Raw genomic sequence first — 20,598 nt, 5'->3', positions numbered from 1 at the left:
AACTTGCAAAAGAGGAAATTGAGGCTCAGAGAGACACAGTGACTTCCCTAAGGTCACACAGCTCCTGGAGCCGAGTTCTGCCTCAGCTTTGCTCCCTGCCAGCCCTCAGAGCAGTCCATACTCCTGTTCCCGCATTCTCTGCCCTTGTCCCCAGCCCAGCCCAGCCCGTCCCTCCTGCTGGAGCTGCCTTTGTGTGGAGCTGAGCGCTCTGTTCTCCTGCACTGCTGAAGGCCCTGGCTCCTGGGAGGCCCAGGCTGTCCAACCCTCTCCCCTGCCTGCTGTCATCAGCTCCCCCTGAAAACAACACATTAAGTCCAGTCTGGAGTTTCAAAGTCTTGGGCTAATCTGGGGGGTCCTGACTGGGGGCTCACCCTTCCTGCTAGCCCAGGAAGCACCTCCCAGGTCTCACCCCAGCTTCTCAGTCCCTCTTAGCCAACTCACAGGGCAGTGACCACTCTGGTGCATGTGTGTGTGGAGGCAGGGCAGGGGGGTGTTGTGTGTGCATACCTGCGTGTGCATGCATGTGCTCTGAGAGGTCAATGAGGATGTTTTAAACTCAGCTACTAAAGACTTGGGAAGGGATGCCCCCTGGCCCTGCCTCCAAGCGTCTGGGGATAATGCTGGTTTGAGGGGCTGGATGAGGTCATCTCCAGGGCTCCTTGGATGCTGGGATCTCTTACCAAGGTGGGGAGGGGTACACGAAGGGGTGGGTGGAGTGTGCTGTCATTGTATGTCTGTAATATCCGTGGAGCATTAAGTGCACACTGAGCCCATGAGAATGAGTGGGGAGTTCTCTCATCAAGCCACTGCTCTGTGCACTCACTCACCTCGTGCTTCCTGCTTAGAGCTGTAAAACACTCAGCTGAGGAAATTCCGCTCCAGTCCCCTGAGGAAATTCCACTCCAGACAGACCTGCACGCAACTCCCAGTCCTCCACTCCCAGTGTTGTGACCTTGAGCAATTTCCCTTAAGCTCTCTGAACCTCAGTTTACACATCTGTCAAATGGGACCCTTACCTCACAAGGATGCTATGAATAAGAAAGGAGAAATGCATGTAAAGGTTTGAGCACGGTGTCTGGCACTGTCTGGAGGAAGTCATTATTAAGAATATTTCAAGAGAATAGAATAGAGTCAGGGTATGGGGGAAATGAGGGATGTTGTCCAAAGGGTGCAAACCCCTAGCTCTAGGTAAGTTGGGGGGATCTAAGGCACAGCATGGTGACAATAATTAACAACACTATATCATACACTTGGAAGTTAAGAGAGTAGATCTTAAATGTTATCACCACACCAAAAAAATGGTAATTATGTGAGAGGATGGAGGTGTTAACTGTCCTTACTGTGGAAACTATTTTGCAATATATACATGTGTGAAAACATCGCAGTGTACACCTTCATCTTATGTATGTTCTATGTCAATAATATCTCAGTAAAGATGGAAAAAAATCTTTCACCCTGCAGAGCCCCTGTGATGCCGGAATGACACTGGGTGCTGGGGCTCGGAGAGGAGCCTTGCCAGCTCCCTGCCTTCCAGGGGCTCGTGGACTAAGGGGGGGAGGCCTATTTGTTTCAACTCAGTGAGGGCCTACTGGGCTGGAGGCCTGGCTCCAAGCACCTAAGGACTTGGCCAAGATGATCCAGTCCCGAGAAGGGGCATTACCAGTCCCTTCTTATTTCTCCCTGTGATTTCACCTCCCAACAATGAAGAAAAAGGCAGTGTGTCCCTATACATTACTGCAGTTTTCAAACTAGAGGGTGTGTAGGGAGATGACCAGGAGAATTTGTTAAAACTCATGTGGCTGGAGGAGTAGTGGGTTCAGGGCCAGAAGAGGGAAGTGACTTGTCCAAGGTCACACAGCAGGTAGAGGTGGGGCCACAATTACAGCCCAGACCAGCTGAGTGCTGGTGTAGTTTATTTTCCACCTACCACGCTGCTTCTCAGCCTGGTTCCTGCCTGAAACGGTGAGGCTGCTGAGGCAGGTGGGGCAGACTCCAGGCCTAGGAGCTGGCCTTGTCCTCAAGGCACTGGGGAGCCACAGAGGGCTCCTGCTGTAGGAGCAGCAGCCTGCTTCTCAACTAAAACATGAACTTGTCATCTGGACAACTCCAGTGTGCCCCATGATGCCCAGAAAGAGAAAAAGGGAAGGTCCCCACAGCTGACACCCCACACTTGTTCACTGTATGTTGGACACTTTCCCAAAGGCTTTATATCAGTTAACTGAACACTCGTATCAGCCCTATGAGGCTGGTACCAGTTCATGGGTGAGGAAATGGAGGCACTGAGGTAGGAATTAACTTGCCCAGGTCACAGTTAGCAGGCAGTGCAGCTGGAAACTGAACCCAGGCCCGCCCACCCTGGTCCATTGGCTGCAGCCAGTGCAGGCCGATTGGGGAGGTCTGGACTTGGTGGACTTCAGAGGGCCTCTGAGGACACTCTGGTCCGGCTCCCATCCTGTCGCTGCAAAGCTAACTCCACCCAGCCCCCACCGACTCACCTTGCCCACTGCCCACCCACCTACCACGGCTCCAGGAGCTCAGCTGTTGGTGGAGGCAGGTCCCACATGGCCATGGGGGTCTAGGTTTGGTGGGCTTAGCTGGAAGGCTTGGGTTACCGGCGGCTAACCCGGGCTCTGATCCCATAAGCCCCGTAACCCTGGGCGTGGCAAGGAGGCGGCATTTGCTGGGAAGATGATCAAGGCAGGCCAGTGGGGGCCAAGCAGGGCTGGCCTTCCTCTGAGAATCCAGGGGGATTAATGGTGGAGAAAAGGGAACAGCTGGATGTTCTCCCATCACTCCTGCCGCCTATCGCCCACCCTGGGGTATCAGGTTTCCCTGTAAGTTGGTCTTCAGGGAATTCTGGTATTTTCAATTATGAGCCGGGCACGCCGGCAGGGGGATGAGGTCAGTGGTGCCCTGTGACCCCTGCAAGGAGATGGAGCCCCAGGGAGCAAGCACAAAAGAGGCTTGTGGCCGAGAGGGGAAGGGGGAGGACTGCAGGAAGGGCCGGGACTGTGTGGCTGGAGCAGGTGGTCAGGGGCCCTGCTGCCCCCAGTGAGCTCTGAGGGGGTGTCCAGTCCCTTCATTAGCTGCGACTCAGGGAAGGAGCCTTCCTGAACGCCTCTGTTCCCTCTTAGGGCCTGGAGAGGTTGAACTAGGTGGTCTCTAAGGGCCTCGGGGGACTAGGATCCTTGGACAGGCTGACAGGGGGCCCGTGACCCTGGCTACTGCAAGAGGCTGTGGGTTCGGGCCTCATTCAGCTTTGCCTCCACAGCCCTGAGCTCTGAGGAAGGAAGGAGATCCCTACATTTGGCCTTTCCCCTTTCTCTAGTCAGAAGACCTCATGAGCTTGGAAGGAGTGGGGAAAAGTCATTGGGCATTGGACAGTCTGAGACCCCACCCCAAGCCACAGTCTCAGATCCTACCACCTCTCTGACATCTTTGCTCCTGCAGACAGCGCTCAGTGGCTTCTCACTGCATGTGGAACAAAGCAGGTGGTCCATGCAGCCTGAAGGCCTGCTTGCCCGGCTCCTGCCACCTCCCTCTACTTGCCGCCTTCCTGTTCCCAGTTACACTGAGGCCACTCCTTTCCCAGGGATCTGGCCCCACACTGCCTCCTCTGAGGTACCCCTGACCACCCACCTCTGGTCACTTGCTGTCCCACTTTCTTAATAGGCAAACACAATCTGAGGGCAGGGGCCTTATCTCTCTTATTTAATTCTTTATCCCTAGTGCCTGGAACAGTGTGTAGCTCAGAGCAGGCAATTACCAATAGTATTCGGGGAAGGGGGGAAGGGTAGGTGCTCACTTTTTTGAGCCCCTTCAGGAATCTGGCCGAGTCCACTGACCTGGAGTAATGGCTTCAGGCAGCAGCCACTGGAAGGCTGCATGCCTTGTATGACGGTCACTAACAATGAGCTCTCCTGTGGACCCTGTGCCCACCTGTGACCTGCTCTGCCGTGACCTGGGCCTCATGACAACCCACGGCCTGTCTCCCCACAGCTGACTGTTACTGTGCTTGTGACCTCCGGGGTCTATGGCAAGAACACTGTCCCAGAATTTCCCGTTGACAATAGGAGAGCTGTTCTGAGCACTTGTCTCTTAAACCTGTAAGAGTGCTGCTAACTGCTGATGATCCACTGCACTTTGGGGTGACGTGACCTAACTGCCACAACAGAATTTCTGCAGATAAGAAAGTGGGCCTTTGTTTCTTTCTGATTAGACCAAGGCTCTTAGTGCTGTGGGACAGAAAAAAGGAAAAGCTGAGAACTGGTGCTAGAGTGGCACTTTTCTCGGAGAAAGGTGTTTGGTGGCCAAGAAAATTTGAGAAACAGAGTTCTAGACCCCTGCTTGTGAGACTCACACTGCACACTGTTATTCAAGGCTCTGAGAAGTCCTGCATGGAGAAACAGAGTTAACCTGGTTTAACCTGGCAGTCTAGGTCTCCTTTGGCCTCAGAACACTTTATTCACATAATGATTATTAACGTCTTTTGGAACTTGTAATTGGTGGAACACATTTTGTGGGGAGGGTGGGGGGAAGAACTGGGTCCAGGAAATGTTATTTTTTGTCTTGAACCAGTGAAAAGCTCCTGTCTGGGGTGGCAATTGGCTGTTTAACTGCTCATTCATTCTTCCCTTGATTCAGTGTAGATGTAGCACGCCTACTGGGTGCTACATAATCAGATGGACTAGGGGTTAACCACCTCCATTTCACAGATGAGGAAAGCAAGATCGAGTCTCCTGCCCTGGGTGCTCCAGCTCACAGGCGGCAGGGCCGGGACCAGGACCCAGGCCTACTGGACTCTAACACTTAGGTTGTTTCTTCCCCCAACTAGCAGGTCCTATTCACAAGCAGGCCGGCCTTGGGCTCGGTGCTGTGGAAACGTCCCATCGCTCACTCCCAGTGGGCTGCTGAGCTGCCCTGATCTTACCTGTGACTACTAGGTGGGTCCCAGTTGTATTCCAGCATCTGAACTAGCAAGATGGGAAGAGCCTGGGCCTCGAATCAGGTGGTCCAGATGATGAACCTCACCCCTCTGTGCCTCAGTTTCTCCTCTACAGAATGGGGGCAAGGGGAGGGATGTTGGGAGGTTGAAGAAAAACCTGCATGTGAAGTGCTTAGCACAGGACCTGGTTCAGAGTAAGGGGTGAGGGGACATCAGCCCCGTGTAGCTGTCTGGGCTGCTCAGACTCTCAAACAGCACTAGTAGTGGGGGTTAGCAAAGGTTCTTGAATAGTGGTGGTCATGGTGGTGGATGGGGGAAGCAGCAGCATTCGGGGTTTAGAGCCCAGCTCTCTCATGCACAGGTACTGTGTGAGGACTTACTTCTCTCAGAGCCCAGGTTCCTCACCTGTAAAATGGGACATGGTAGACACTACTCACTGCCTATCAAATATCCATTCTTTGTTTCTCAAATTAACAAAATCCTTGTTCTTAGCTAGGCATATTGTGCCCAAATAAAAGACTACATTTTCCCAACTCTGTGACAGCTACAAGTGGCCATGTGACAATGTGTTGACCAATGAAATATAAAGCTAATGTACTATGTGGGACTTCTAGGAAGTCTCCTTGAAAGGTAAAAGCCTTTTTCCCTTCTCACTTTCATTCTTCCAGCCTGATGCCTGGGACATGGGTGTGATAGCTGGAGCTCTTGCAGCCATTTTGGCATATAAGGACAAGAAGATATGTGCATGTGCTGGGGTTCCTGGATCTCTGACAGTCCCTGGAGTTGCCCTAACTCGTATCTTTCTGACATCTTTTATATGTAAGAAAAACAAACCTCCATATTGTCTAAGCCAATATGGAAGACTGTTTGTATTAATCACCTCCCTGTATCTATACTCTTTGCCCTGTAACTTGTGTAATTCTCTCTCTGACTCTAGGCTTAGCCATGTGACTTGATTTAGTCAATGGGATGTAAGCAAACATGATATAAAAGAGGCTTGAAAAAGCCCGTGCATGTATCTGCTGGCTGTGATTGCCACAAGAGCACGCCCAGGCTGACCTGCTATCGTCTGAGACACATGGAACACAGTTGTTGCCCTAGTTGTCCCAGCCAGAGCCGTCCTGACCAGCTCACAGCAGTCAGTCCCAAGCATGCAGTAAAGCCCTGACAAAACCCAAAGAGCTGCCCAGTGACCCTGAGTAGACGGAGTGCAAACATGAATGCTCCCCGCCAAGACTCATCCAACCTACCTGGAGACTTGTGAGTTAGATAAGTGACTCTTGCTTTTATGCTATTGGTGTTGCGGCTGACTGTTAAACAGTGCTACGGTGGCAGCAGCTCTCTGTTATTTTTTTTTCCTGTTATATGCAGCCAAGCCCAATCTTGGCTGATATTCTAGGCTGGCAATGCCATTCCTGCAGAATGCTTGGGAGGATCAAAGAGGATGACCGTGCAGAGGGCTTGACCCAGGGAGGGAAGCACCCTCTCCCTCTCTCTTCATTTCTCCAGGCCTGGGCCTCACCGGAGGCTCTCTTGGCCCACCTCCCTCTGATCCTCCTGGCCCCCAGACACAGAAGTGGGTGAGTACATGCTCATGCCAGGTCTAGAGACTGAGCCACCATGTGCCCGCCCCACAGGAGGGCAGGAGCATCAGAGGAGAACACAGCTGGCACAAGGGGCTCTGGAGAGTCGGAAGTCTTTCCAGGAGAAAGGCATGCACAGTGGCGTCACATCCAGAGGCCTGGTACCCGGGCAGGGAGTTGGAGACCAGTTCTGCCAGAGACCCACTGTGCCATTTTGGGCAGCCATGTAGTAAGTCTCTGGGCCTCCCTTTTCCTTCTATAAAAGGAGGGGTTTGCACTCCAGGGCTCCCGCTAATGCTGACATCTCTCATTCGACGTATGCTACCTTCTGTAGGTAGATAATGGCTCCTAAAGAGGCCCACATCAGAATGCCGGAACCTGTGAATATGTCACCTGACATGGCAGAAGGGGCTTTGCAGACCTGAGTAAGGTCATGGCCCTCGAAATGGGCAGACTGCCCTGGGTTGCCAGGCAGCCCGATCTAATCACTTGAATCCTCAAAAGAGGAGAACTTGTGCGTGAGAGTCAGGGAACCAGAGAGCCAGAGTGTGAGGAGGACCTGACGCTCTGTCACTGCTCCTGAGGTGCTGGGGCCACGTGCCAGAATGGAAGCCAAGGCCGCTCCCACTGACAGGCAGCCAGGAAATGGACACCTCACTCCTGCAATCACATGGTGTCAAACTCTGCTGACACCGGCACGAGCAAGGAAATGGGCCACCCCTTAGGGCCACCAGAAAGGAATGCAGCCCTGCCAACACCTTGCTTTAAGCCTGATGAGATGCGGGCTAGCCTTCGGACCTACAGAGCTGTAGGGTAAGCACTGTGTCAGTCTAAGTTGCTAAGTTTGTGGTATTGTGTTATAGCCGCAACTGGAGACGATTCTACCTTCTGGTTTCATTTAAAGCCTAGCTGTCATGTGCTGTGTACCTACTATATGCTGGGTGCTTTGTTCACGTCATTGCTAATCTGACAACCATCTGGCAAAGCTGGAATGATAAATAAATGTCCATTTTGAAGGTGAGGACTGAGTCTCCTATACAGCCTGGTCACACAGCTTGGAAAGGGCCGTGCTGGATGAGGGCTGAGCTTGTTAGGCCCGGTGCTGACGTGTTCTCCTCGTGTGACCCACTAGGATGTGAAGATATGGGAGCTCCCTAACTGGTCGATCTGCTGTTCAGCACAGTGGCCCCAAAGGCTGTTTGCCCACAGGCTCTGTGTGAACCCTGCTGAAGAAGGCTCAGGTCTGGCCAATGCCGGTCCCCAAGTATGCAGTGCTGCAATTATTCAGGCTCTGCCACTGACTGCCTGGTGACTGCCAGCAAAAGCCTGGATGCCTTGCTTTCCATACCTATAGGACAGGATAATAAAAGGACCTACCCCAAGGCATTGTTGTGGAGATGCTTCGTCAAGGACTTGGAATGGTGTCTGGCCCATTGGAAGCACTTGATAAATGTGAGCCATTATTGGGATTAAAGTGAATGCGGAATGAGCTCTGCTTTTTGAGTGTCTGCATGTACCAGACAGCCTGTGAGGCACCTTGAGAACATGAGCTCAGAGCCTCACAGCAATGCTGCAAGGAGGGGGTGACGGTCCCCATCGGGAAGATGTGATCTGGCACGGCCTAAGTGACTTGTCTGAGGCTACGTGCTGGTGAGCAGCCATGTAGCAGCTTGATTCAGTGCCACCCTTGTTTGCTGGATTCAAAGCCCAGACCCTTCCTACCACCTCTGGAAACAGGTGGCGGGGCAGCTGCTCGGAGCTTGCTCGGGGTGAGCTGGGGTTCGGTGCAGCCCTGGAGGGCAGCCAAGAGTACTGGATGCAGCCCGTATGCCGCGCACACCCAGGGTCTGCGGGGCCGTCTCCGCCTTGTCCTCTGGAGCTCAGCAAAGCCACTGCCTCAGAGAGGCCCTCCTCCAATGCCTGTCCCTCTCTTGTCTTTTTTTTTGTCAAGGACCACAGGCTCTGGGTGGCCAGACTGAACCCTGGGTCTGCCCTCTCCCAGCACGTGGGCCCAGGCCCGTGCTTGGCCTCTCCCAGTGCCTGTCTCCTCATCCTTCAAGTAGCCCAGCCTGGCCCCCTTCCTCCAGGGGACCCCAAGAGGACTCATGAACATGGGGCGGAAAGGCATTCTGGAATGGCACAGTGTGCTTGGAAGGCAGCATGACGGCTTTATGGAGGCAGAAGACAGCTCTGCCCTGGTGAATGCCAAGGCCGTGTGAGCAAGGCCCAGTCACTTGCCCAAAAGGAATGCTTTGTCCTTTTAAGGCAATGAGCTAGATATTTATACATTGAATTTTATTGTCTGATTAAAACCAACCACCAAATGCATTTGTCTGGAAATAAGTCCCCAGCCTGTTTTCCAGCCTTATCGTACTTCACACTCTACCTCACTCTGTGCTTCCCTGAACCCTTCTGCAAATGTTCACAGAGCATTCACTGGGGTGTGGCCCTGGCTACACACTGGGAAAACCAGGGTGAGAAGCAGACCCAGCGTGTACCAGTCCTTGGTGGTGGGAGGGGAGACAGAAAGGAACAAAACTATCAAAGACATAAGGCTAAAATCAAAGCCATGGGAACTTGAGGCCCGTGGTGCTAGGGGCATATGACCGAGTCAGTACGGTGTGAGGTCTAAAAGAAGAGTGAGGGGAAAAGCATTCCAAGCAGAAGGAACAGCATTTGCAAAGACCTCATGCCAGAGGAGCCTGGTGCTTAGAGGCACAGAAAGGAGGAATCTCCCTCCAGCCTGCCTCCTGCACCTCCCTCCCCTGAGATGCCTTCCTCACTGCAGAATTTCATCTCTGCTTATTAGAAGCCTCTCCACCCTTCAAAGCCAGCTCAAAGGACTCTTCTTCCAGGAAACCATCCATGACATGCCCTCCTCCCATTCCCCAGGGGGAAATTGATCTCTCTGGCCTGTGATCTTCCTCTCCTCCCTGACCCCTCCTTGGGCCCTCATTCATGCCATCTTGTATGTAGACTCTGTGTCCACGTCTCATCTTTACGGCCAGGGCATAATTCCGAGTGTCTTCTCCAGTGTAGACTTGCACTCACACAGTCCTGGGTTTAAATCCTAGTTGAGACCACTTAGTGGTGGGACTTTGCATAAGTGATTCTACCTCTCTGGGCCTGTTTCCTCATCTAGAAAGGGGGACGATGTGGCGAGAGTGTGGTGTGACTGCACGGTCCCCAGCTGGGCTCTGAGCACCTATGGGCCCTGAGCTCCTATGAGAAGGCTAGCCTGTCAAGGGGCTTGGAACGAGGAGGGGGAAAGGGTAGTTATGATCCAGAAAGCCTTGGGGCCTTGAGGGCTTATAGGGGCTTAGACTCACGCAGACCCAAGCTTTCCAAATTTGTCCTACGGTAAGAAACATTTGAGTCATTTGTTAAAAATGCAGATTCCCAGGGCCCACTCCTGGGGTTCTGATTCAGCAGGTCTGGGGTGGGGAACATGCTTTCTGAGAAATCTCTCATATAGTTCTGATGCAGTTTGGTAGGGAAACTGAGGCACAGAGGGAGGAAGTGATTTTCACAAGTACGATGGGTTGGACTGTTATCTCGGTTCACCCTCTCTTGTAACAGGATTATGTACCCATACCCTTTGCCAAGAACCTCTGCAGGGCGCTTGTTTACTGCGGGTGACTGTGCCACAAGCAGAGGCACGTGTCTGAAGCATGGCTTGACTTAGCTACTTGTGCTCCCCACCATTTACCACAAGAGAAAAAGTCTGGGTGGCTGCTGGTTCTAGGGTAATGAGGAAACCCTCTGGAGTCCTGCCCAGCACAGTGAACCTGGGGCAGATTAGCTAAACTCTAGCTGACACACAGACCAGTGAGTGAGAAAATAAATTTTTATTGTTATAAACAACTGAGTTTTGGGGTGGTTTTGTTATGCAGTATTATCGCAGCAATAGCTGACTGATATACCAAGGTCACAAAGCAAATGAATGGCAAAGCTGGGATTCAAACTCAGATCTCCTGCTCCTAATCCAGTGCTTGTCTCTCACTGCTTCTGTCTTTCAATCCCGAGGGCTATCCCCTGAACCCTCCTTTCTGGAAGCCCCTCACTTCTACTCTGTCCCATCTCTGTTCTCTGGGAACTTGCAGATGGGCCCAGGGGTCCATCCCTGTAGCCCAGACTCCACCCCTTGCTATAATATGCTGAGGCTTCTCCAATAGGCAGTTCCACCCTCAGGGCTCCCAGATGGATACAGGGGAGGCCCAGACAGCCAGGGAAAGAACTCCCAGGGGCTCTGGGGAATTTCTAGCTTCTCCCAGTTGCAGAGTTCCCTCCCTTCCACCCCCATTGGGAGCCTGGGCTTCTCTACCTCAGCTTTGTCAAGCTCGAGAATTCTCATAATCTTAGCCAAAAGCTGCTGGCTTTTGAGGGTTCTCTCAAGATTGCCTGCCTCGAGTCAGCTCCATCTGGATCCTAATCTTAATGGGGCTTAAATGCACACATAGCCCTGTAAGGACTGCAGGCACATGCTCACAAACATGCCCTTACCGCCACAGCAACACCACAAATACAAACAAAACCCCATTCCTTCTCAGATACAAACACACAGACAGGCAGAGCCACATTCAGACACACAAACCCATATGCTCAAACACACCCCTGCCGTACCCCTCAGATTCCCACATGCCTGTGCTCACCAGTGCATGTATAAATAAGAAGTCTTGTGGTCTCAGTTGCATGTAATCACAGACACACGGTCACCCAAACACATACAACACCTTCACACATTCTCACAAATATACATACTCACATGAATAATCAGAGCCACAGTCACACCTAAGGTTCTTGGGACATATCCTGGATTTTGCCCAAACAAAGGAGTCTATTAGACCTAAATAATTCCTGTCTCTTAAACCCCTTCCTGCTTTGTGACTCAACTTCTCTGAGCATCATCTGTAAAATGGGGACACGAATGCCTCCTTACCTGCGGAGGCTGGGGGGATACAGTGAGGTCATACTCTTACATGAGAGAAAAATGCATTTCTACGTCCGTTAAGCCACTGACCACTGGGCATTTTGTTACAGCACCTTCACTTTCACCTTCAGTAATACATGTTCAACAAATGACAGCAATGACTATAAATATTACTATAGTAGAGAGGTAATGCTCATTCTCCCAGGGGGCTGGATCCCATGAAAGGCTTTGAAAAGTCACTCTGCAGATGTGAGGGAGTCTTTAACGAGGGCTGGCAGGGTACCCATTAGGCACTGCATGGCATGGCACTGCCCTGGAGCTGGCAACTGAAGTGCTTACCTGCTTGGTTGGTGGTGATGTTCACAGAGGCAAATTGAGGTGAAAAGGGGCTCTGGTCGGTGACGCCATTCACAGCCTGGATCTCGAAGGTGTACTGGGTGTGAGCCAGCAGGTCACTGATGTAAATGCGTGGCTCAGTCAGGCCCAGCTGGCGGGGTGCATACTGCACATTGTCCCCACAGCGGGTGCAGGCCCCCCGGCCCGAGCCGCAGCTCTTACAGATGATGTTGTAGACGAGGTCCTCACGGCCTCCCGAGTCGCGGGGTGGGGTCCACTCTAGCATGAGTGAGGTCTCGTTGACACTGGAGATCACGGCCTGGGGTGCAGAGGGGATAGCTGGGGGTGGGGGAGGTGTCAGTTAGTGGGTGCTGTGGGGGACACTCCCCAGGAGACCGCTCCATGCCCACTGCCCTGGCTCTAGCCCAGGTGCTCCAAAAGGCTGCCTTCATATCCTTTCTCCTCTCCATCAACCACAGAGATGTTTCTAGAACATAACTTTTACTCTGCTGCACATCTGCTTAAACCTTTCTCCCTGGGCTCCAACCTTATTGGTATTTGTTACTAGGGATGGTCTTTTTGTGTTGGGGATCATACCCGTCCCGTATCTATTTCCCCTTCTTCCTTATGACAGAACCAAGTTTTATTCGGTGTGGCAATATATCCTGCTAAAAAGAAGACTATTTCCCAGCCTCCTGGATTAAGTGCTAGCCACTGATACACAACGGAAGTCATTGGTTAGGACTTTTTCCTGAAAGGAGACAGCTGTAGCACATCCCTTTGCCCTTTCCTTCTTCCTGCTGCTTACGAGGTGGGTGATAGCTGGAGCTTCAGCAGCAGTGCTGGACTATGAAGTGACCTGAAGGACAGAAACCACATGCTCTGGATGGCAAAGCAGAAAGAGTAAGCCAGGTCCCAGAGAATGTCATGGGTTTGCCGTACTCTCCCAGGGCTGCCCATCTTTGGGCTTCTATTATGTGAGAGAACAAATCCTTACTGTTCACACCACTGGAGTCAGCCCTGTTACTTGCAGCCAACTGCCAGTCCTGCCTGATTGTCCTTGTAGTAAGACTGCCCTCATAGTCACCCCTTTCTTAGAGAACTGTGGCTTGTGACTCAGGCAGCTGCTGCCAGGTGAGAACACCGGGCAGCCTTTGCTGTCACAGACACCACCTGTGTTGGCTCTGCTTCTGCCAACCCTCCCATCCCCTGTCCCTTCATGAGTCAAGACCTTGACTTTATCTTCTACGTGATGTTCCAGAAGGAGGTAAGGAGCCAGATGCCAGCTCTGTGGTATCTGCATGTTGGCAGGATGACTACCCAGGATAGTCTTTTTCCAACCAGTTTTCCATTTCCCCTCCCACCAGGCAACTGGCTGCTCCTCACTCAGCAAAGGCTGGCTGCAGCATGACAGCCACCAACCTCACTTGGAGCTTTTTTGCAGGTGGACTTGGAGCTTTTTTGCAGGTGGACTTGGGACTCTATCAGGCATCACCCTCGAGGGGCCCCAGACGTACTTGTGCAGGGCATGTCCAGGGGGTCCAGGTCTGCTCTGTAGTAGCCATTGCGGCAGACACAGTTGGTGGCCCCTTCTGAGGTAGTCCGGCTATTGATGGGACAGTGGGTACAGGCCTCATCCCCTTGATTGGCCTTGAAGGTTCCAGATGGGCAACCTGGGGGAGAAGATCGGCAAGTCACTGGGGATACCAGATGAGGACTTGGAGGTTGTGAGGCAAGGAGGGGCCACACGGTATCATGAAGGACCACACAGCCTCATACAGGGGCCATGCAGCCTCTCAGGGGACTGCACAGCATCATCGAGGGACCACATGGCACTGTACAGGAGCCACACAGCATCATACACGGGCCACACAGCCTCATAGAGGGGCCACACCGCAGCATGGGGGCCATATGCAGCATCATACAGGGGTCACACAATATCATACAAGGACCATGCAGCCTCATGGGGACCATACAGTGTCATTGCTGGGAAATTACGTCTCCTGAAGCTCTTGGGGGTCTCCAGGCTCAATGCGGCAGTCCTAGCTCCGCCCAGAAGGTTCCAGGCTATCTGGTTTCTTATCTCTGAAGCCATCTATGGGTTCAATTGGGGCCCCTAACAATCCTTTTTTACCTACTCCTGTGCTGTGCCACAGCTTCTAGGATCAAGCCTGACTTGGTCTGAAGGCTCTGGAGAGGTCTGGGGCCATGCCCCGGTGGCTGGCTGGGCCCTGATTCTTTGAACTTGATTCCTGGGGACCAGATGTTTGAGATGATTCCATTATAGCAGAGAAGCCACAGCACAGTGCAGAGCATGTGGTGAGGCAACATAGTAAATCAGGAAAGAACACTGGCTTTGGAAGCAGAAAGACCTGGGTTTGAGCCTCAGTTTGGCCTTTTACTAGCTGTGCAATCCTGGCAAGTGGCTTAAAACCATTCTAAGACTGTTACCTTATTTGTGAGTTATGATTCTAAGGCCCATTTCTGCAGGCCATCATGAGTATTTGGTGTAAGGGTATAAGGCATGAGGCTTTGCATAGTATAGGTGCTCAGTGAATAGCAGCGGTACTTAAAATAGGTGTTTGCTCAATTTATTAAAATAAAGTGGGCCTGCAGTACCAGGGACAGGCTGAGGAGGGCAGTGTTTGCACTCGGTGGCCACTCAGTAATCTGGGATCTCCCAGGGGCTTTGGCCTGCTGCCCTGATTTGGGGGGATGTTCAGGACTTGGGTTCAGGACCTGCAGCTCAGGGCTTAGGTTCTAGAAGAGGTGACCACTCCTGTGTGCAAATCCACCCTATCCATCCTCCCAGCCCTGGGCTAGGAATCAGAAGGCCTGAGGTCTAGGTCCCGCTCCTTTCCTGGCCTCAGTTTCTTCTGTTTACTGGGGATTCATAATCCCAGCTCTGCTGTTATGCCTCAGGGGGCAATATACAAGGGGTAAGTGAGATGGTGGACAGTAGAACAGTGCCTGGCACAGGGTCAGGGCTGCATTACAATCTCAGGGCTTGCCGGATAAAGTAGGTGCTCAGTAAATAAGCCAAGGACAATTCCCCCTGGGATGCTAGAAAACAGTGCTCTTTCCCCTCCACCCTGCTCTCTGGGGGCCCTACCTGACTTCTCCTGTTCTTTGTAGGGAGCTTCGGAAGGTGGCCACCATCCTAATTAACAATCACTCTGGCTGATGCTACCCTGACCAGGCCCTGTCCGGATCTCGGAGAAGAAGCAGTCCCAGCCCAGTCCCTAATGAGCTTCCAGGTGAGGGGGAAGTCAGGACTTCGATACAACCAGCCAAGCCACAGTGACACCAACGGGGATGGCAGTGAGAGCCTCTGGGGAGTTATTAGGGTTTCAACAGATGGGGAAACCAGGGCTGTGCAGCAGACACACAAAATGGCCAATGGTTATCAAGTGGCTATGAAGTGCTGGCACTGTCTTAAGGGCCTAACCCATCATGACTCCTTCAAGCCTCACCAGCCCTATGACACCGTCAGCCCCATTTCCAGATGGGGGAAGGGGAGCACAGTGGTGAGGTGACTCTCCAAGGACAGGGGCCTACAGCGGCAGGGCTGGGATTCAATCCTGGGCGGTCTGACTGCAGAGGCCACCTCCCTCACCACCACACATCCTGCCTTTATGTAACGTGCTTTGCGTCAGTGGTCCAGTGCTGGGCAGGGATTGGCAGCTCCTGCTCTGGGTGCCCGTCCGCGGCTGTCTCCATGTTGCTGCACTAGCTCTGAAGCCCCCAAGTCCTCCTGCCCTTCCGCCTCTCACCGTCCTCTTAGGCACCAGCCTTCCCCTGCTGGCTGGCTGGCTGGCTGAAGAGGCAGGCCACTATCCTGGCACTACCCACTCAAGCCATGCAGGCTGCAGCCCCGGCTCTCATGGGGTGGCTGACCTCCCTGAACCTCAGTTTCCTCTGCTGTCGAGTAGGGGCACAGGGCCCCTGATGTTGAAGGGTTTGGCCCCAAGACCAGGATCCTCTTCGCTCCCTCTCAGGCGAGTCTGCCCAGCTCCGCACTCCTCTTCCATCTGCTGGCGATTCCCCAGGCCTGGCCGGTCGGGGGCTGCCCACTCTCCTCTTCGTCCAGTGCCAGCCCCTCCATCTAGACCACCTCCCTGGCTGGCCTCTCCTGTCGCCATGTCCCGGGCCCCCTCTCAGTCTCCCCAGGCTGCCTCCTCCAGAAGCCTTCCCTTATTAGGTGTGCCGCCCACCCACCCCTTGACACTCCCACTGGGCAGGCTACAGTTTCTCTATTTATCCACACACTGCGCTTCATAAAACATGCCCTTCTGCCTTAGGAGGGAGTCTCTCTCTCCACCCAGTCACCAGGAACCCTGGGTGTCTCCTCCCTCCCCTGACCCCCTGCAGTCAGTCAATCACCAGGTCTCCCTCTGGCTCTTCTTTGCTGCCCTCCTACCCTTCTGGGCGTCCAGAAAGCTCTTCCTACCTGCTCCTTAGCCTCTCATGGCCATCTGGCCTCCTCCTGCCCACCCACCACAGCCTGCTTTCTAAAGTGCAAAGGTTTCTGTGCTACTTAAAAATCCACAATGGCATGCAATGGAATATTATTCAGCCATAAAAAGGAATGAAATACACATGCTACAACATGATGAACCTTGAAAACACTGTGCATAGTGAAAGAAGCCAGATCCAAAAGGCTACATAGTGTATGTTTCCATTTACATGAAAATATGCAGGAATGGCAACTCTAGAAAGACAGAAACCAGATTAGTGGTTGCCAGGGGGCAGGAGAAGGGCGGAGAATGGGAGACTGATTACTAATGGGTATGGGGTTTCTTTTGGAAAATGTTCTGAAATTGATGGTGATGGTCATACAGTTGTTCTGTGACTATACTAAAAATCACTGAATTATACAATTTAAATAGTTGAGTTGTATGGTATATGAACTGTATCACAATAAAACTGCTGTTTTTTTAAAAAAAAAAACCCACACAGCTCCCCAAAGTCCTCAGGGCCCCCAGCACCCCAGGGCTGGGGCTTGGCCATCTCACAGCATCCACCACCCCAAGCCATGCGCTCTTGCTACACACAATCAACTACATGAAGGTGCCCCATCCCCAGGCCCCACTCCACACCTCTGGCCTTTGTCCTTCCTGCCTGCATTACCTGGAATGCCCTCCCCTTGTCATCAGGCAAACTCCTGTACCCCTTTAAGTCTCAGCACAGGTAACACCTCTTCCAGGAAGTCTTCCCTAAGCTCCCATGCAGGGCCGAGGCACCTATTTTAATTACTTAGGAATCTCTAAGTACTTGGCTGAACTGTAAACTCCCTCTACAATGCCAGGAACCCAGTGGGTGGCAGATAGATGAAGTAAGGACCTGGAAGAGCATCCAACTCAACCACCTGATTTGACATTTGAGGAAACTGAGGCCCAGAGAGGAGCAGACACACAGCTCTTCAGCAGCACAGGCAGATTCTGATCCCAGTATACTGTATGACTCAGGGGTGTGCTGGGGCCTCTGCATCATCAACCACCTCTTCCCCCACAGAGAGAGGTCTGGGCAGCTGCCCATCCGCACTGCTCAGTGCCCAGGGGGCCATGCTGCTTCTAGCTTCTTGGCTGGAAAGGCACCCTGCCCTGCAAACATCTGGCTCTCACATACAGAAGTGGGAGGAAAACAATGCAACCTAAAGACACAGACATGGGCAGCTGCACTTCTGGTGGGTCTCTTGCCCTCTCCAAGACCCAGTCTCCTCTGGAAAGGGAACTGATGATACCTGCATGGTGTAGACGAAGTGCCTCTGAATGGGTCCCCCTGGTCCAATTCTGCCTCCCCGCCAGTCCTCCGCAGCCGCTGGAGTGGACTGATTACAATGAATCAGACCCACCACATCCTGCCTAAAGTCACCAACAGCTCCTGCAGCACTTCAAGTCAATGTACACGCCTAGCCCCGGCCCACAAGGTCCGCAAGGTTGGCGCTGTGGGCTTCCAGCCACTTCTTGCCACTCCCTTTGCTTGCCGTCCAGCCCACTGGTTGTCAAGAGTGTTCTCACCTCAGGGCCTTTGGCTGTGCTGTGCCCTCTGCCTGGGATGCTACCCCTGCCCTTCCCATGGCTGATCCTTTTCATCTTTCAGGCCCCAGCTTAAGTGTCACTTCCTAGGGAGGCCTTCCCCAACCACCCTGCAAAAGCAATTCCTTTGTGACGTGCTTTGTCTCTGTTTCCTTCATTGACCCTCATCACAATTTGTAGTAATATTAGAAAATCTCCAGGCCCAAGTTTATAAACTTGGGTGCTTTTTCCTGCACTGGAAGTACCTGGAAAGAGTACGAGCAGCCAGCTTTGTCTGGTTCTCACTGGGGCCCTAGCTCCTGGCAGTGTGGTGGGGACATAGTAAGTACTTAATTTATATTTGTGGAATGAGCAAATATGCCCCTTACAGGACATTGTGAGAATCAGAGGAGAAAGTGAGTGAGAAAATACTTAGCCAAGGCAGTGCCAGACTTGGGACCACCCTTACGTCTCAGTTTCATCAGGCCACATGGATGCTCGGCCCCTCTCCCCTGCTCATTTGTTCCACCCACGGGTCCTCCCAGGGGCCCATGCACTAGGGTGACCAGCTATCCCAGTCTTTAAACTGGAATTCCCGCATATTGGAAACAACCTCAGTTTCGGATAATCCTCCTTCAGAGGTCTCCAGGCCCATCTGTCACCTCTCGCATCTGTGTGCAGTTCCCAAGAGGCCCTACTGCACACGCCCTGGCCCCTTTACCTGAATGCCTTTCTCTCCATCATCCACCCCTGGGATTGGTGGCTCTGACATGTGCACCTCTGGGGGGCCTGCCCGCCACTCTCTGCAGTGGCAGACAACTCAGACCTCTGCTGCAGCACTCCAGACGCATGCCCTGTGGCAGTGGTGTGCTGGCAAATGGCTGCCTTGGGGCAAAAAAGCTCTGATTGTTGTGGGCTGATTTCTGTGGTTAATTTCCCATCTGAGCAAATTTCAAGCTACCGATTTCAGATAACTGAACAGAGCTGGGAAGAAATGCCCACAGTCAGCTCTCGTAAGCCAAGCTGGCACAAACCAGCTCCATCTCACCACGGACCTAGCCTGTATGTGACTTGTCCTGTGTTCTGCCCGCTGGTTGGTGAACCTTGGTTGGAAGAGGGGCTGGGCCTTCAGTCTCCATGTCCCAGCACCTAGTACCGATCTGGCACATAGTAGGTGCTCAGTCAATTCTGTGTTGAATAAAGGCAGGTCTGTCTCCCCAAATGGACGGTGAGCAACTCGAGGGCAGAGGCTGTGGGTTTGATAGGATAATATACACAAAATGCTTAGAACACATAGCAAGTGCTACATACGTGCTATTATTTCTCATGCAGCATGAAGGGCAGTGGTAATTCCTGTTTGTCATGTCCTTCCCAGGGGCCAGTGATTTACGTGGATTCTCTCACTAAATCACAGAACCCCCCCCCCCGACGTAGGTATCATTATCACCCACCCCATTTTACACCCAGGGAAACTGAGGCTCAGAGCAAGTGAGGTGAGCCAAGGTCACCCAGCTCCTAAATGGCAGATTTGAGGTTTGACTCCAGGTTTTTGGGGTCCCAAAGACTTTGTGCCAGATACTGCTGGACACAGAAATTATCAAGTGACTAATTATCAAGTGCCTGAGCAGGTGGCTGGAGACCATCTTGTCAGGCCTACTGAGGGAACAGGGCTTGCTGGGGTCACTTGGCAAGGCAGAGGCGAAGCCTGGCCCCCAAACACAGGACTTGGGGCCAAAGCAGCCAGCCAGCACCCGCCTTCTGCAGACGCCCAGAGCCCGTGGCCAGGCAACCCAAGGCAGGGAGAGCAGCCAGCTAGGGAGGGAAGTGAGGATACTGGGGAACAGATTTTCTCCGGGCTGCCCCCTGGGCTCCAGGGATAGGTGATAATTGACCGAGTGAGCCCCGAGTCAGGCCGAGGCAGGGCTCCATCTGGGCCTGGCACGGCGGGGCCGCTAATTGGCACTGATGATCCTCAAAGCCTCCTTGGCTGGCCTGCTACTCTGCTTCTCCCACTCCATTCAGACTCTGGTTTAATCCTCAAAACTACTGATGCCATAGTGGAGTCGAATGCTCGGTTGGGCCCGGTGTGCCCGGCCCCGGGGGTGAGGAAGGAGCTTCTCTGTCCCCCCTGGCAGTCCTATAAGGTAGAGGGGCTCTGTTTGTGTTTCTGGGCAGAGGCAAGCTCACCACAGTCTAGCTCCCACTCCCGAGAACCTGAGCAGAAGGTGTGATGAAACCGAACCTGGGCATGGACCATGGAGCCGGCTGCCAGGGCTGAGTCCCCGGCCTGCCTCTTGCTAACAGTGTGACCATGGGCAGGTTACCTAATTCTCTGTGCGTCAGTTTCTTTATCTCTCTAATGCAGAGAATGCTAACGCTGGCTTCATAGTTGCTGGGATGATTACGTACGTGATTTAATGTAGAGAGAGCACTTGTAGGTGCCTGCTTGGTCCATAGTAAGTGCTAGACAAATGTCTGCTGTTCTTGTCTTCATTCATCCTTGGCCCACTACCTCCCATGTGCTAAGCCCAGGTTTGAAGGGCAGCTGGCTCACTCTCCTGCCTTGGGATCTCTTAAGAAGTTCTGGGTTTGGGGTAGGGGGAGGTATTTGACTGGACAGAGGAAAGAGTCCTGGGTCCAGAGCGGGGAGGCTGGGGGCTCAGTTGCCCGTGTCCCCTCTCCTTGCTGTGACCCTGTTCTACTTCCTGCCCACTCTGGGTGTGCCTGGGACCATCTCTACTGCCTCTTCCAGCTGTGGCACTCTGGCCGTGGACAGGCCCAGGCACC

At 52.9% G+C, this 20,598-nt stretch overlaps 1 protein-coding gene across 3 annotated transcripts in view; it reads right to left on the bottom strand.

The window, feature by feature from the left end:
* Positions 1-20,598, bottom strand: part of EPHB2 (EPH receptor B2) — a 179,260-nt gene that overhangs the window by 27,854 nt on the left and 130,808 nt on the right. For all 3 annotated transcript variants that reach the window (XM_017676558.3, XM_037017936.2, XM_037017937.2), the window contains exons 4-5: positions 13,312-13,467; positions 11,798-12,133 (exon numbers count right to left, since the gene is read on the bottom strand). In XM_017676558.3, coding sequence (XP_017532047.3) covers positions 11,798-12,133; positions 13,312-13,467 — 492 coding nt within the window. The remainder of the gene's footprint in view (positions 1-11,797; positions 12,134-13,311; positions 13,468-20,598) is intronic.

The sequence above is a fragment of the Manis javanica genome, chromosome 4, assembly GCF_040802235.1.
Source record: "Manis javanica isolate MJ-LG chromosome 4, MJ_LKY, whole genome shotgun sequence".
Taxonomy (NCBI): Eukaryota; Metazoa; Chordata; class Mammalia; order Pholidota; family Manidae; genus Manis; species Manis javanica.
The sequence above is the reverse complement of the archived record's forward strand: the minus strand, read 5'-3'. Positions and strand labels throughout refer to the sequence as shown.